This window comes from Muntiacus reevesi, chromosome 2, assembly GCF_963930625.1.
Source record: "Muntiacus reevesi chromosome 2, mMunRee1.1, whole genome shotgun sequence".
Classification (NCBI taxonomy): domain Eukaryota; kingdom Metazoa; phylum Chordata; class Mammalia; order Artiodactyla; family Cervidae; genus Muntiacus; species Muntiacus reevesi.
This window is the reverse complement of record NC_089250.1, coordinates 268,366,476-268,381,644: the sequence shown is the minus strand read 5'-3', so window position 1 is coordinate 268,381,644 and position 15,169 is coordinate 268,366,476. Positions and strand designations below refer to the sequence as shown.

The 15,169-nt window shown below is 47.0% G+C and overlaps 1 protein-coding gene across 1 annotated transcript; it reads right to left on the bottom strand.

The window, feature by feature from the left end:
* Nucleotides 1–8,117: 8,117 nt before the first annotated feature.
* On the bottom strand, nucleotides 8,118–14,892 carry ZNF473 (zinc finger protein 473). Its single transcript, XM_065919391.1, is given in 5 exon segments — nucleotides 8,118–8,681; nucleotides 8,846–10,683; nucleotides 12,055–12,143; nucleotides 13,502–13,629; nucleotides 14,883–14,892. Coding segments are annotated over 4 exon segments (2,592 nt in total). The 5' UTR covers nucleotides 13,603–13,629; nucleotides 14,883–14,892.
* Nucleotides 14,893–15,169: the final 277 nt, after the last annotated feature.

Genomic DNA, 15,169 nt, shown 5'->3' with positions numbered 1-15,169 from the left:
TACAAAAAAGATCTTCATGACCCAGATAATCATGATAGTGTGATCACTCACCTAGAGCCAGACATCCTGGAATGCAAAGTCAAGTGGGCCTTAGGAAGCATCACTACGAACAAAGCTAGTGAAGGTGATGGAATTCCAGTTGAGCTATTTCAAATCCTGAAAGATGATGCTGTGAAAGTGCTGCACTCAATATGCCAGCAAATTTGGAAAACTGAGCAGTGGCCACAGGACTGGAAAAGGTCAGTTTTCATTCTAATCCCAAAGAAAGGCAATGCCAAAGAATGTTCAAACTACTGCACGATTGCACTCATCTCACATGCTAGCAAAGTAATGTTCAAAATTCTCCAAGCCAGGCTTCAACAATATGTGAACCGTGAACTTCCAGATGTTCAAGCTGGATTTAGAAAAGGCAAAGGAACCAGAGATCAAATTGCCAACATCCGTTGGATCATCGAGCAAGAGTTCCAGAAAAACATCTATATCTTTATTGACTACGCCAAAGCCTTTGACTGTGTGGATCACAACAAACTGGAAAATCTTCAAGAGATGGGACCACCTGACCTGCCTCCTGAGAAATCTGTATACAGGTCAAGAAGCAACAGTTAGAAAAGACAAGGAACAACAGACTGGTTCCAAATCAGGAAAGGAGTACCTCAAGGCTGTATATTGTCACCCTGCTTATTTAACTTATATGCAGAGTACATCATGAGAAACTCTGGGCTGGATGAAGCACAAGCTGGAATCAAGATTGCCAGGAGAAATATCAATAATCTCAGATATGCAGATGACACCACCCTTATGGCAGAAAGCGAAGAACTAAGGAGTCTCTTGATGAAAGTGAAAGAGGACAGTGAAAAAGTTGGTTTAAAACTGAACATTCAGAAAACTAAGATCATGGCATCTGGTCCCATCACTTCATGGAAAATAGATGGGGTAACAATGAAAACAGTGACAGATTTTATTTTGGGGGGTCTCCAAAATCACTGCAGATGATGACTTCAGCCATGAAATTAAAAGATGCTTACTCCTTGGAAGAAAAGTCATGACCAACCTAGACAGCATATTAAAAAGCAGAGACATTACTTTGCCAGCAAAGGTCCATCTAGTCAAAGCTATGTTTTTTCCAGTAGTCATGTATGGATGTGAGAGTTGGACTATAAAGAAAGCTGAGTGCTAAAGAATTGATGCTTCTGCACTGTGGTATTGAAGACTCTTGAGAGTCTCTTGGACTGCAAGGAGATCCAACCAGTCCATCCTAACAGAAATCAGTCCTGAATATTCATTAGAGGGACTGATGCTGAAGCTGAAGCTCCAATACTTTGGCCACCTGATGCAAAGAACTGACTCACTGGAAAAGACCCTGATGCTGGGAAGGATTGAAGGCGGGAGGAGAAGGGGACGACAGAGGATGAGATGGTTGGATGGCATCACCAACTCGATGGACATGTGTTGGAGTAAGCACTGGGAGTTGGTGATGGGCAGGGAAGCCTGGCGTGCTGTAGTCCATGGGGTCACAAATCGTCGAACATGACTGAGCGACTGAACTGAACTGAACTTTTAATTTCCTATTACGTGTTTCCTCTTTATTGCCTTTTGTGTCTTTAATCACTCTGTCTCCAGAGTCTAGAGTACTGCCTAAAACATGGTAGGTTCTCAGAAAATAGTCACTGATTAATGGACTGATTTACTTCAAGGCTGAAGTAAATTACCATCTCCACTTGCATGGTAAGAGTGGTAGTTTCCTCACACCCTCAACACTGTCATACAACTTTAAATTTTGGCCAGGTATGTAAGTAAAGGTAACATTTTTCCTTCTCTTCCTGGCGATCTCCCACTGGACCCTTAAAGCCTTTTTCAAGATCCTTCCCCTGAGAAACATCCCTCACAGCAATTCTTTCATTCAAACTGGATTTAGAAAAGGCAGAGGAACCAGAGATCAAATTGCCAACATCCACTGGATCATCAAAAAAGCAAGAGAGTTCCAGAAAAACATCTATTTCTGCTTTATTGACTATGCCAAAGCCTTTGACTGTGTGCATCACAAAACTGTGGAAAATTCTGAAAAAGATGGGTATACCAGACCACCTGACCTGCCTCCTGAGAAATCTGTATGCAGGTCAGGAAGCAACAGTTAGAACTGAACATGGAACAACAGACTGGTTCCAAAAGGGAAAGGAGTACATCAAGGCTGTATAGTGTCACACTGCTTATTTAACTTATACGCAGAGTACATCATGAGAAACGCTGGGCTGGATGAAGCACAAGCTGGAATCAAGATTGCCAGGAGAAATATCGATAACCTCAAATATGCTAATGACACCACTCTTATGGCAGAAAGTGAAGAACTAAAGAGCCTCTTGATGAAAGAGGAGAGTGAAAAGTTGGCTTAAAGCTGAACATTCAGAAAACTAAGAACATGGCATCTGGTCCCATCACTTCATGGCAAATAGTGGAAACAGTGGCTGACTTTATTTGGGGGGGCTCCAAAATCACTGCGGATGGTGACTGCAGCCATGAAATTAAAAGACGCTTACTTCTTGGGAGAAAATTATGACCAACCTAGACAGCATATTAAAAAGCAGAGACACCCTAGCCTCGCGGGCTGGGACGGGGGACGTGGGGAGAGGCGTGGCGCGGACAAGAGTCCGGGGGCGCCGCAGGGTGGCCTCGCCGTCCCCTTTCCTGGGGGGGTGAGCGGGGCCGGGGGGCTGGTGGCGCGCGGCTGTCACCTCCGTGCACGCACGCGCGTCTCTTCCCTCTGGCCCCGGCGGCAGGGAGAGGGAAGATGACGGCACGTGGGTGCTCGCGGGAGCCCTTGCGCTCTTTTCTTCCCCCTGGAAAAAAAAAAAAAAAGCAGAGACATTCCTGGAGAAGGAAATGGCAACCCACTCCAGTATTCTTGCCTGGAAAAGTCCGTGGAGAGAGGAGTCTGGTGGGCTGAAGTCCATGGGATTACATGACTGAGCATGTGTGCACGAGCTTGGAGGGAAATGGGTTGGTACAATAAAGTGGTAGAACTTTAAAAAAAAAAAAAAAGCAGAGACATTACTTTGCCAATAAAGGCCCATCCAGTCAAGGCTATGGTTTTTCCAGTAGTTATGTATGGATGTGAGAGTTGGACTACAAAGAAAGCTAAGCACCAAAGAATTGATGCTTTTGAACTGTGGTGTTGGAGAAGACTCTTGAGAGTCCCTTGGACTGCAGAGATCCAACCAGTCCATCCTAAAGGTGCTCAGTCCTGGGTGTTCATTGGAAGGACTGATGTTGAAGCTGAAACTCCAATACTTTGGCCACCTGATGTGAAGAGCTGACTCACTGGAAAAGACCCTGATGCTGGGAAAGATCAAAGACAGAAGGGGATGACAGAGGATGAGATGGTTGGATGTCATCACTGACTCAATGGATATGAGTCTGAATAAACTCCGGGAGTCGGTGACGGACAGGGAAGTCTGGGGTGATGCAGTCCATGGGGTTGCAAGGAGTTGGACACGACTGAGCAACTGAACTGAACTGAGCGACTAACACTTTCACTTTTTTGTTATACCAGGTGTAAATAATCTCTCAGGAATGGAATGGCCCAAGCCTTGTGATGCTGTTTTCCTGGTGAGTTTATCAGTTCTTTTCTGTTTCTCTGTAACAGCTGATATTTACCAAACAAGGAAGTTTTCTGACTCAGCAGAGATTTGCTTTTATACAGTTTTTGATACAAAGGGAACAATTCGTTTCTATCTTGTTGGGACTTTCTTTACCAACAGAGAGGTAAGTCTACCCATAATTTTCAAAACCAAGCAATTAAATGTTGTAAGGCCCCCCCCCCAAAGGAAATCTTCATGTAATAATGACTTTTTTTTGTTTTTGTTTTGACTGCACCATGTGGCTTTTGAGATCTTAGTTCCCCAACCTGGATTGAACCCTGGGACCAGGGCAGTGATAGTGCCATGTCCTAACCACTGGACCACCAGGGAATTGACTTTTTTTTTTTTGGATTATAGCCATCCTAGTGGGTAGCATCTCATTGTGGTTTGGATTTGCATTTTGCTAATGATCATCAAAAAAGCAAGAGAGTTCCAGAAAAACATCTATTTCTGCTTTATTGACTATGCCAAAGCCTTTGACTGTGTGGATCACAATAAACTGTGGAAAATTCTGAAAGGGATGGGCATACCAGACCACCTGACCTGCCTCCTGAGAAATCTGTATGCAGGTCAGGAAGCAACAGTTAGAACTGGACATGGAACAACAGACTGGTTCCAAAGAGAAAAAGGAGTACATCAAGGCTGTATATTGTCACCCTGCTTGTTTAACTTAAATGCAGAGTACATCATGAGAAACGCTGGGCTGGATGAAGTAAAAGCTGGAATCAAGATGTGCTGATGACACCTCCCTTATGGCAGAAAGTGAAGAACTAAAGAGCCTCTTGATGAAAGTGAAAGAGGAGAGTGGAAAAGTTGGCTTAAAGCTCAACATTCAGAAAACTAAGATCATGGCATCTGGTCCCATCACTTCATGGGGAAACAGTGGAAACAATGTCAGACTGTTTTTTGGGGCTCCAAAATCACTGCAGATGGTGATTGCACCCATGAAATTAAAAGATGCTTACTCATTGGGAGGAAAGTTATGACCAACCTAGAGAGCATATTAAAAAGCAGAGACATGACTTTGCCAACTAAGGTCCATCTGGTCAAGGCTATGGTTTTTCCAGTAGTCATGTATGGATGTGAGAGTTGGACTGTGAAGAAAGCTGAGCACCGAAGAATTGATGCTTTTGAACTGTGGTGCTGGAGAAGACTCGAGAGTCCCTTGGACTGCAAGGAGATCCAACCAGTCCATCCTAAAGGAGATCAGTCCTGGGCGTTCATCGGAAGGACTGATGCTGAAGCTGAAACTCCAATACTTTGGCCACCTCATGTGAAGAGTTGACTCATTGGAAAAGACCCTGATGCTTGGAGGGATTGGGGGCAGGAGGAGAAGGGGATGACAGAGGATAAGATGGCTGGATGGCATCACCTACTCGATGGACATGAGTTTGAGTAAACTCCAGGAGTTGGTGATGGACAGGGAGGCCTAGTGTGCTGCGATTCATGGGGTTGCAAAGAGTCGGACACGACTGAGCGACTGAACTGACTGATGTTCAACATCTTTCATGTGCTTGTTAGCCATTTGTGCATCTTCTTTGAAGAAATCTACATTCAGATCCTTTGCCCATTTTTAAGTGGGCATTTTGTAAAACTGCCTTTTCCCCCAGCTCCTTAAAACCACCATTTCTATTAATAGGTATGATTTTCCCAGATCAATAACTTCTTAATGTTAGGTATCCATATGCCACCTCCTTGGTTTATGCAAAATGGCTAACTTCCATCCTCCTAAGATGCCACTGACTGTCTGAAGATTCTATTAATTTCAGTCTATGTCCTTAAAAACTTTCAACCACAACTATGATCGAATGATCAGTATCACTTGCCATGAATGGAAATTTGCATATTTTCAGTGGACAGCAGTGCCCACCCAAAGTGCAGTTTGGAGTCCTGGAGTTGAGGCAGTGTTAAAGCTATTTTCTCACTGGGGTGACCAAGAGGGATCAACAGACTCAAAAGGCAACACTGGTCTCTTGGGTAGATAGAGGAGATACAGCCCCACCCCTGCCAGCCCACAGTGAACATGAAGTACTAGTGAGGGAAATGAACAGTCACTGTGACTGACATATGACTGGGTTGCCATAGCATAATCCAGTTTACCCACTGGCAGGATGCAAGGCTTTAGCTGAATGTTCCCCAACCTCAGTGATACACCACCATCAAATTTTTTAGGTGCAGATGTGTGCCATACATTTTCCTTCAGATCAGCTTTAAGAAAGAAAAAACTTAAATTGATTTAAAGAGGACTTCCTACCTTTCCAGGAGTGGGGAACTGGTATCTGTCACCAGTAGAGGATAAAGGGGGAGAGGGAAAGTAAAATAAGTACCAGGAGAGCAAAATAATGTTAAATTCTAGCAACAACTCTTGCCTGAGCCCAACTGTATCTTTGTAACTAGAAAAGAATAAACAACAATGCAGTCCACACTTCCTCCTTGATTAAGCAGAACTAATGAGGATGGAAAATTGCTGGTTGATGATATGCTGATGAACAGCTGAAAATGAGTGGCTCCCTAGCTGTCCTTGACCCTCCTGGGCTTTGGAAAAACAGAATTAATCATCTCATCATGGGACGGTTTTCACCATCAGGAGCCCTCCCCTCCCAGAACTGTGAGTACTTGACAGTGACTGTGTGCCCAGCCCCTGGCCGGGTGTGTGACATTAAGCACAGAAAAGCAATCAACCCTTAGAAAGTAAAAAACTTTTAATCAGAGAACACACACTCAAACTTGAGGGTAGGCATTTCTACCCTGGTCCACAGAACACAGCTCATTAGTTACACAGATACCACACACACACACACACACACAAATGGCTGCCAGCTTTCCACAGGGCCTCTGACTTCTCTTTGGTGTCAAAACTCTTGCTTGAATACACTTAGCAATTTGAGTTCCCACCCCTACCCCACCCCTTGGGTATGTATCAGGCCTGTTGCTCAGATACAAAAGGCAGGGAGAAGTTGGACATTTTCAGCCATTTGAAAACCAGTACACTCCCCACGGTGGTGTGGTCAACCGGTAAGTTCCCATTTTCAAAAAACCAACCAGTGCAACTCAAGGTGCAAGGTTTTAAATATCCCAGGGGCCCAGAGCATAGACTCTTGAAATTTTTTAGCACCAAAAATATGAAAGAATATTAAAAGTGCCAGAGTCCAGTATATTTGTAAGATTGTTTGTGCTTCAGTAAACAGATGACTGGATCATGTAGCAAGTGGTACGCAAAAGCTCAGAGCTGAGGAGGTGCCATCAAAAGAGCTGGTCATGTGGTTCCCTGAAGTGAGACTCAGTTGTAGAACAGGCCTGGCCACAGTGAGCAGTGAATGCAAGGGCTCCAACTCCAAGGAATCACCTGGCAACAGACAGCGTTCCTCTATGAAATGAGACCATTCATTTCCTTTGATTCCAGAAGCTTCAAGGCAAGGGCAGGGCTTTAAAGTGTTGGTGATCCCCAACTTGGACCCTATAGTAAAGTGCCTGTGAGTGGCCAGGTTGGACAAATGATGGAGGATGAACATTCCAGAAGTCATTTCTGTGCATCACTATTTTTTCATCAAGTACATCTTCTGCGTAGATTGTGTGAACCATGTGGAGACAATGATATCCACTGCAGCTTTCCTAACTGAATCCAGCTGTTAACAGCTTTAACTTTCATGATAAATTTGGTCTCATCATTTAACCAACCATTTAAAATGGGAGACTATGGGAAGGGATAGCATGTGGGTGTGGGGGGATCCTTTAAGAGATTTGGGAAGCTAGGAGTGGAAAATCCTTGCTGTGAGATATTAGATGTTAAGAAATTCTTCTTGGCTTTTTGTGGGTTAGTTAACAAAGTACTAGGACAGACCTGAGATGGAGGGAAGGAATAGACTTTTTTTTTTTTTTCAGTAAAGAACAAACTGCTGACATTTTGGAAACAATTAAGCCAAGGGTATACTGAAGGAAAACTTTGAAAATTAAAGCCATGAGTAATATTAGTAGCAACAGTAACTGCAGTTGAATAGAAAGAGGGTTGCTGAATCATCTCTTTCTTCTATTGTAAGAGTGTATTTGTTATATCTGACGTTTATTTGTAGCTCACACTTGGTGAGTACTATGTGCTGGGTACTTGGTTCTAAGTGCTTTGCATCTATTTATGTTCACAGTAGTCTTTTGAGGTAGTAACTAGGATTGTGCCTATCTTACAGATATAGATAGTGAATCCCCAAGACTCTCTGTAGGTCAATTAAGTACCTGGCAGGTGGCAGAACTGGGATTGAACTCAGTAAACAGGGTCCAGTCTACCTGACTTCCAAAGCTCCAGTTTTCATTCTTTTAATGAAACGTGTGCAAATTTTCTAATCAATCTTTATTACTAGAGAGATTAATTACTCATGGGGGGGAGGAGCTTACACTGGGATGGTTTCAACTTCGGGCCTTGGAGGAACACATTCTCAGATGTCTGGGAGCCTGCTGCTACCCAGGGGTAATGGGGAGGATTGCCACCTGCTACTTCGGAGTGTGAACTCACTGCTGTCGGCTGAGACCTGAGCAGCAGCACAAGGCTTTCTGACAATGTTGACACTGATATGGTTTCTCCTGGGTGTGAATTCTCTGGTGCTGACTGAGATGGGCCCTAAGGCGAAAGGCTCTCCCACACACACCACAAGCATAAGGCTTCTCCCCTGTGTGAGTTGTCTCATGCTGCATCAGATTTGTTTTCTGGGCAAAGGCTTTCCCACATTTAGCACACACATAAGGCTTCTCCCTGGTATGAACTCTCTGATGCTTAGAAAGGCACAAGCACTGCCAGAAGGCTTTCCTGCATTCCTAACAAACGTAAGGCTTCTCTCCAGTATGAATCCTCTGGTGTTGGATAAGCGGAGTGCCCTGACTGAAAGCTTTCCCACAGTTGTCACATTTATAGGGCTTTTCACCTTTGTGAACTCTCTGATGCTTAGAGAAGCACGAGCTCTGGCTGAAAGCTTTCCCGCATTCCTGACAAATGTAAGGCTTTTCTCCAGTGTGAACTCTCTGGTGGTAAATGAGCTGAGCACCCAGGCTGAAGGTTCTCCCACAGTCACATGTATAGGGCTTCTCATCTGTGTAAACTCCCTGGTGCTTAGAAAGGCATGAGCTCTCCTGGATAATTTCCCCACATTCATTCTGCTCAAAGGGTTTCTTTCTGGCCTGAGTTCCCTGATGCTGAATAAGGTGGTTACTGTGAGCCAAGATTTGTCACACTTCTTAGGTTTCAAGGGCTTCTTCGTAGTGTGGACTAACTGATGTTCTAAGAGACGTGCACTTTGGCTGAAGGTCCTTCCACACTAGTTACATTTAAAGGGATGCTCGATCCCATGGAGGGACTGATGTTTGATGAAGGAGGTACTGTAGATAAAGGTCTTCCCACAGTCCCCACATCTGTATGATCTCGATCTAGAGTGGATCCTCTGGTGCTGGAAGAGCTGTGAACTTTGCCCAAAGGCTTTCCCACACTGGTTACACTCAAAGGGCTTCACCCTGGTGTGAATCAACTCGTGCTGAGTCAGGTATTTTCTGCGGCTGCCGGTTTTCTCGCATTTGTTACACTGAAAGCACTTCCCACAGATCCTTGGATGCTCTCTGTGCTCGGGTTTCTCATATAAGATCTCCTGGCTCTCACTAAGTCCTCCTTTTTCTCTAGTGTGAATGCTCTGGTGGCAAGTTAGGGTCGAGCAGCAAACAAATTGCTCACCACACTCCTGACATTCGTAGGGGGTTTCCACAGCATGGATTTTCTGGTGCTGAACAAGGTGTTCATTGTGGCTGAAGGTCTTCTTGCATTTGGCACAGCTGTAGAGCTTTTCTGTAGTATGAATGGACAGGTGTTGAATCAGGTGGGAAGGCCGGCTGAAACTCTTGACACATTTGTGACATCTGTAGGGCCAGTAACCCGTGTGAACCCTCTGGTGTTCATTACGGTGACTGTTCCGGTAAAAGGCTTTCCCACATTCATTGCATTTGTAAGGCTTCTCTCCACTGTGAACCCTCTGGTGGATCTTTAGGGCCAGGCTATGGCTAAAGGTTTTCCCACATTCATCACACTTATAAGGCTCCTCTGCAGTGTGAACAGACTGCTGTTGGACAAGCAAGGAGCTCTGCCTGCAGGCATTCCCACCCTCCTGATCCTCAGTGTTCATTTTTGCAGCATGAATTTTCTGATGTTGGAGGAGTTATCTGTTGGAGTTGAAGGGTGCCTTGCATTTGGCACATTCGTAGCATTTCTGAGCATGGGTCTTCTGATGCAGAGAGAGATGAAAGGTTTGGCTGAAACTCTGGCCACATTCGTTACAATTGTAGGTTTTACCTGGGGGTGGTTTATGACACTCAAAAGGCTGTGAGTCGTGATCTGCTAGACAGTCACCATCCTGATTCTCCCATGGTTCTTCTTCAGTGTGAATTTTCTGATGGCACAGAAGGTGTGTATTCTGACTAAAAGTTTTCCCACACTTGTTACAAACATAAGATTTGTAGCCTGTGTGAGTCACTAGTTGCATGAAAAGGCAGGAATTCTGGCTGACATCTTTCTCATACTCTTGAAGCACAGTGGGATGCTCCCTGTTGTGAAGAATCCAGTGCTGGATCACAAGGTAACTCTGGCTGAAGCTCTTCCCACACTCATTGTACTTATTCGGTTTCTCCCCTCCCTGGATGGTATCCTGCTGGCTGTGGTCTGAGTAGCACCCGAAGTCATTCCCACATTCCTGAGACTTAGCTGGTGCCAGGCTCTTTTCAGGGAGATCAGGTGTCATGGAATCTGCTCCTGGGGAAAGGTGGGACTCGGGACTGAGGTCTATTTTGAGTTCATGGCTCTTGAGTTTGTGGCTTTTGCATTCTGTGGGACTTTCCAGACTAGTAATATCAGACCTCAGAAAACTTTCTGAATCTCCTAGCAAACTATCTAACCAGCTTTGGCCTAGGGAGGCTTCTCCCAAATGGGAGTTCCAAAGATCATCCTTGGAAAAAGTCTCAATAATCTCCTGGAAGAGTCCTTCTTCCAAGAAGTCCTGAGGCAGAGGAGAAGTCTCAGCTATGTCTGAAAGAGAGGGCAAGTGCAAAGGTCTCCTGTTCCCTGGGGGTTAAAGACAGGAGCTGCAGGCTAAGAGCAAACAAAAAGGAGAACAGGTGATGCATCCTGAGTCAGTCCTGACGGGGAAGGGGATGAAGGAGACAGGGCCAGCATGGTGATCCAGTGGGTATTGGCATCACAGGAAAAAGAGCCCATTTCAAGAGGTGTTAGGAGAGGGAGCTGTGGGACTTGCTTAGTGACCTAGTGGCTAAGACTCATGCTCCCAAGGCAGGGCACCCCGGATCAATCCCTGACCAAGGAACTAGATTCCGTATACTACAACGGAGACCTTGACACAACTAAGACCCAGCATAGCCAAATAGATATTTAAAAAAAAAGGGGGGGGGGGGGCGCGCTGGGTAGCCATGGAGGTTCTGAAGGCATACTTGCCATCATCAGCCCCATCAGCCCCATCATCTACTTCCTAGAGAAGTGCACTCAGTGAAAAAGAGGTATAAAGGATGACAACCCAATACCACTGTCACCACAGGAGGACTTATCTGGATGTGGCTATACAAGCTTGGAGTCAGCCTGGATGTTAAGGTGGCAGAAAGGGAAACCCATGGTGCCTGGGTCCATGTGAAACACCTGTGTGCTCAACAGGAGGCTACAGAAGGTCCACGCTCACGAGAGGTGAACCAAGAACAGAGTTGCCTGTTGACAGTTAGGTGCAGGCTGAGACTGAGCCATGCAGCCCCCACACCATGGCTTCTGGTTCAGGGGCCCTTCTCATGTGAACAGTCTAACAATGAGGAAAGCTACTGGTACCGCAGGGAGGGCCCCTGACTCTGCCTTCAGGGATGTCTTGACCAGCATCACACCTGGCAATCCTGACTGCCTGGCCAGACCCCCAGAGAAACTGGCCTGGGAGAGGGCAGAGTGAATGCTCTTAGCAGTGTTTAGGCCCAGGCTTGAGTCACTAACAGAGAGGCCATCTGCTGGGCCAGGAAGGAAGGACGGGCCTGCCTGAAGGCAGGTGAAATAGGTAGACAGGGAGGTCCACAGTGCTCAAGGGGCACAAGACAAAGGAGGAGAGACTGACTCAGGGAATGGAATGCTGAGCCCTGCTGAGTCTGGAAGGATGCAGAGGGGACAGACGAAGGGCACCAAAACAGTCACGTGCTGAACATAGAGGTACACGAGATAAGGTGTGCAGGGTGAGGTTCCCCAACCTGAAGCCAGTGCGTGGCAGAGTGAAACCAAGAAGCAGGGGGTGGAGATGTGTGAGCAGACCTACTGGGAGGGATGGAGGTCCCAAAGACAGAGGGCCCACCAAAGGACCACACCCTATGAGCTCCCTCCATCCTTCCCTGGGGGGGGCCCTGGCTGCCTACTCACCAGCATCTGTTGACTCTGGGCTTTCTTTCACAAGGGCCTCCAGCTTTTCCCCACCATCTGGATGGAAGGTCAGGTTGGGTCTGGGGGGGGTCTATAGGGAGAGAAAGGCCTTGTCACCAACCAGATGACATCAGCATGGGGGGCCATCGGGCTGCTGAGCAGGAACTTCCTGGCTGTCCTGGTGAGTATTCAGCACCTGATCCAGCTGTGCAGGGTTCCCGGCCCAGTGGAGGAGAGGGACCCAGCCACAGTCCAGGGTGATCAGAGCTGTGACCACCAGGGCTGGGGATACAAAGGATCTGTAACAGCTCTTGAGAGAGAAAAGAGAGTTGCCAATGAGAGTCATGTACCTCCTCAGTCATCTGTGACTCACTCACTCTCCCGTGGACTGGACACATCAGAGGCCTCCACAGGACGGGCCCCACGATGGGAATGTGTTGGGGGTCCCAAAGACCAATTCTGCTCCCTACCCTCTGCAAACTTCCTCAAGAGCGGGAACAGAGTTGGAATCCCAGGGGATGCATCCTACAGTGGGGAGAAAGCCACTGCTGACTTCAAAGATGAGAGGCCGTGAGCACAGCAAGTAGGTTTCATTCGGCTTTCAGCTGAAAGAGGACAAGGAAAGAGATTCTCCCCTACAGCCCCCAAAAGAAACCAACTATGCCCATGCCCAGATTTTAGCCCAGTCAGACCCACCTCCAGAACAGAGTCAGTGTATGTTGTTTTCAGCCACATTTGTGGCATCTGTAAAAGCAGCTACAGGAAAGGAATACACTGCTAATAAATACACATAGATGAGTGTCTGGAGGACTAGAGAGCATTCTAAGTGCTGGCCTGGCACAAGACCTAGTTCCTGACACAGTGATTCCTGCTGCTCCCTCTTCTACTCATTGAGCCCCCAAAGCCAGTATTGTCTGTTGCAGACACAGAGGCTCCACCAGGGAGCAGCATGAGTTGCTGCCTGCAGGAGGTGCCCACCCCAGCACAGGGAGACAGACCATAAAATGAGCGGTGAGCAAGCCAGGCAGGGGAGAGGCAGGGAGTGCTCAAGCGGTCGCAGTTTGTCTTAAAGCAGTGAAGCCCCTGAAGCGTCAGCTGGAGGAATTCCTCTACCACGAGGAAGAGGAAAGTGCCGATGGAGCTGGAGGGCAAGCATAGGTTTCTCTTCCCAGGCACTACTGACATTTGGGGTTGGATAATCCCTGAAATTCTGGAGTGTGTGGCAGCACCCCGGGCTCCACCCACTGAATTCTAGGAGTACACCCTCCACTCCTCCCAAGTGGTAACAATCAAAAAGGTCACCAGGCACTGCTGATGTCGCAGAATCAGGCAACTGAGCACAGTGATCTGAGGCGCTCAGGAACCAGGAGCTCACCCCCTGGGTGAGAGAGAGCCATGAGTGATCCCTGAGCAGGGCGGTGACTCCCCAGGGCAGGGGTGGCACTCACTCAGCAGGAAGAGGTTCTGGTAGTTGTCTAGCGCCGTGTCCCAGAACAGGTCTCCCTGGCCCTGCCCCAGCTGCTCCCAGTTCTCCAAGGTGAAGTCCATGGCTACGTCCTTGAGGGTGGCAATTTCCTGGAATGCAGCGGAACTAGGGTCAGGGAGGGGCCAACAGCTCTCCTCAGCACCCTCACCTGCCACATGCCAGGCCTCTGGCAAAAGTCATCTTGTGAGAAGCTTCAGATGTGAGACCCCATATTTTCTAGGCAAGGACAAGGAGTCTAGAAAAGGAGACATGCTGTCCCTTCAAGGTCACAGAGGCAGGTCTGCCTCATCCTAACATCCACCTACCTTGACTTTTGCTTTTTTCAGTGTTCAAGATTTTAAGTTTTTAAAATTTTTTTTATTTTAAAAATTCAAGCATAGTTGATTTACAATGTGTTATTTTCTGCTGTACAGAAAAGTGATTCAGTTGTACATACATTCTTTTTCATATTCTTTTCCATTACAGTTTATCACAAGATATTGAATAGTTTCAAGTCATACAGTAGGACCTTGTTGTTTACCCATTCTATATATAACAGTTTGCCTCTGCTCATCCCAAACTCCCAATTCGTCCCTCCCCTACCCCCTCCCCTCTCTGCAACCACAAGTTGGTTTTCTATGTCTGTGAGTCTGTTTCTGTTTCATTTCCATTTTCATTCATTCATTCAACAAACACCTCAAGGCTTCCTGTGTGCCAGACCAGTGATATCTCTAGGGACCCAGAGATGAGTCCCAATTAGCACCTGTCCCTGTGGAGTGCAGAGTCTGATGGGACTGACAGATACGGGCAGAGACACCCCAGCCTGGTGGATCTGTGTTACAGTGGAGGATACAGGGGTGACCTGGGAGACCAGAGCAGTGAGGAGCTAACGCTGCCCAGGAAAGGTGGGGAGAATAAACTGAGTCTTGAAGGCTGTGGAAGATTTACCAGCTGGAGATAGTGGCCACAGTATATTCTAGCAGAGGAAAGAGTCTGATCAAAGGCAGGAAGCTGCAAAGTATGGAGTAACATTTTCACACAAGGCCAAGAAGGGAATAGTACAGCTTTGTGTGAGGGAAACTGAAAAAGAGGGAAGAGGGTGGCAGGACCCAAGTCATGCAGGGATGGGCTGAGAAACCTGGATTTTATCCAGGGGGCAATAAGGATTTCTGGAAAGGTACCAGGCAATAAGGATTCCTGGAAGAGTACTGAGCAGGACAGTGACAGTGTGAGAACTTTCCTTTGAGATTGACTGGGAGCGAGGAGAGAAGGGCCATCATAAGACAGTGAGCTGGAACAAGGCAGGTCAGATGTGCAGCCTCCGGGGAATGACAGGTTGGGATGAGAGGGACATTTGACTTACCTCAGTTGTAGTTGATGGGAACCCAACAACCAGGTCCTCATTTAAGCTCCCCCTCCTTCCCCTCCACAATTCTGGCTGGCAGGGCAGCAGAAAGGACTAGGAAACTGGGAGAAAGTGTGCCTTCCTCCTAGGGCTGACTCTCTGGCCATGCTGGAGGAACTCCTAAATCGTCCGGAAGCAGGAGGAGGAGTGAGGACGTGCGTCTCCCTGCAGGAATCACAACAATTCTATTTACTAAAAGCACCCAGCCCCAGCACTTCAGAGCCTACAAAGCAACTTCACAGCCC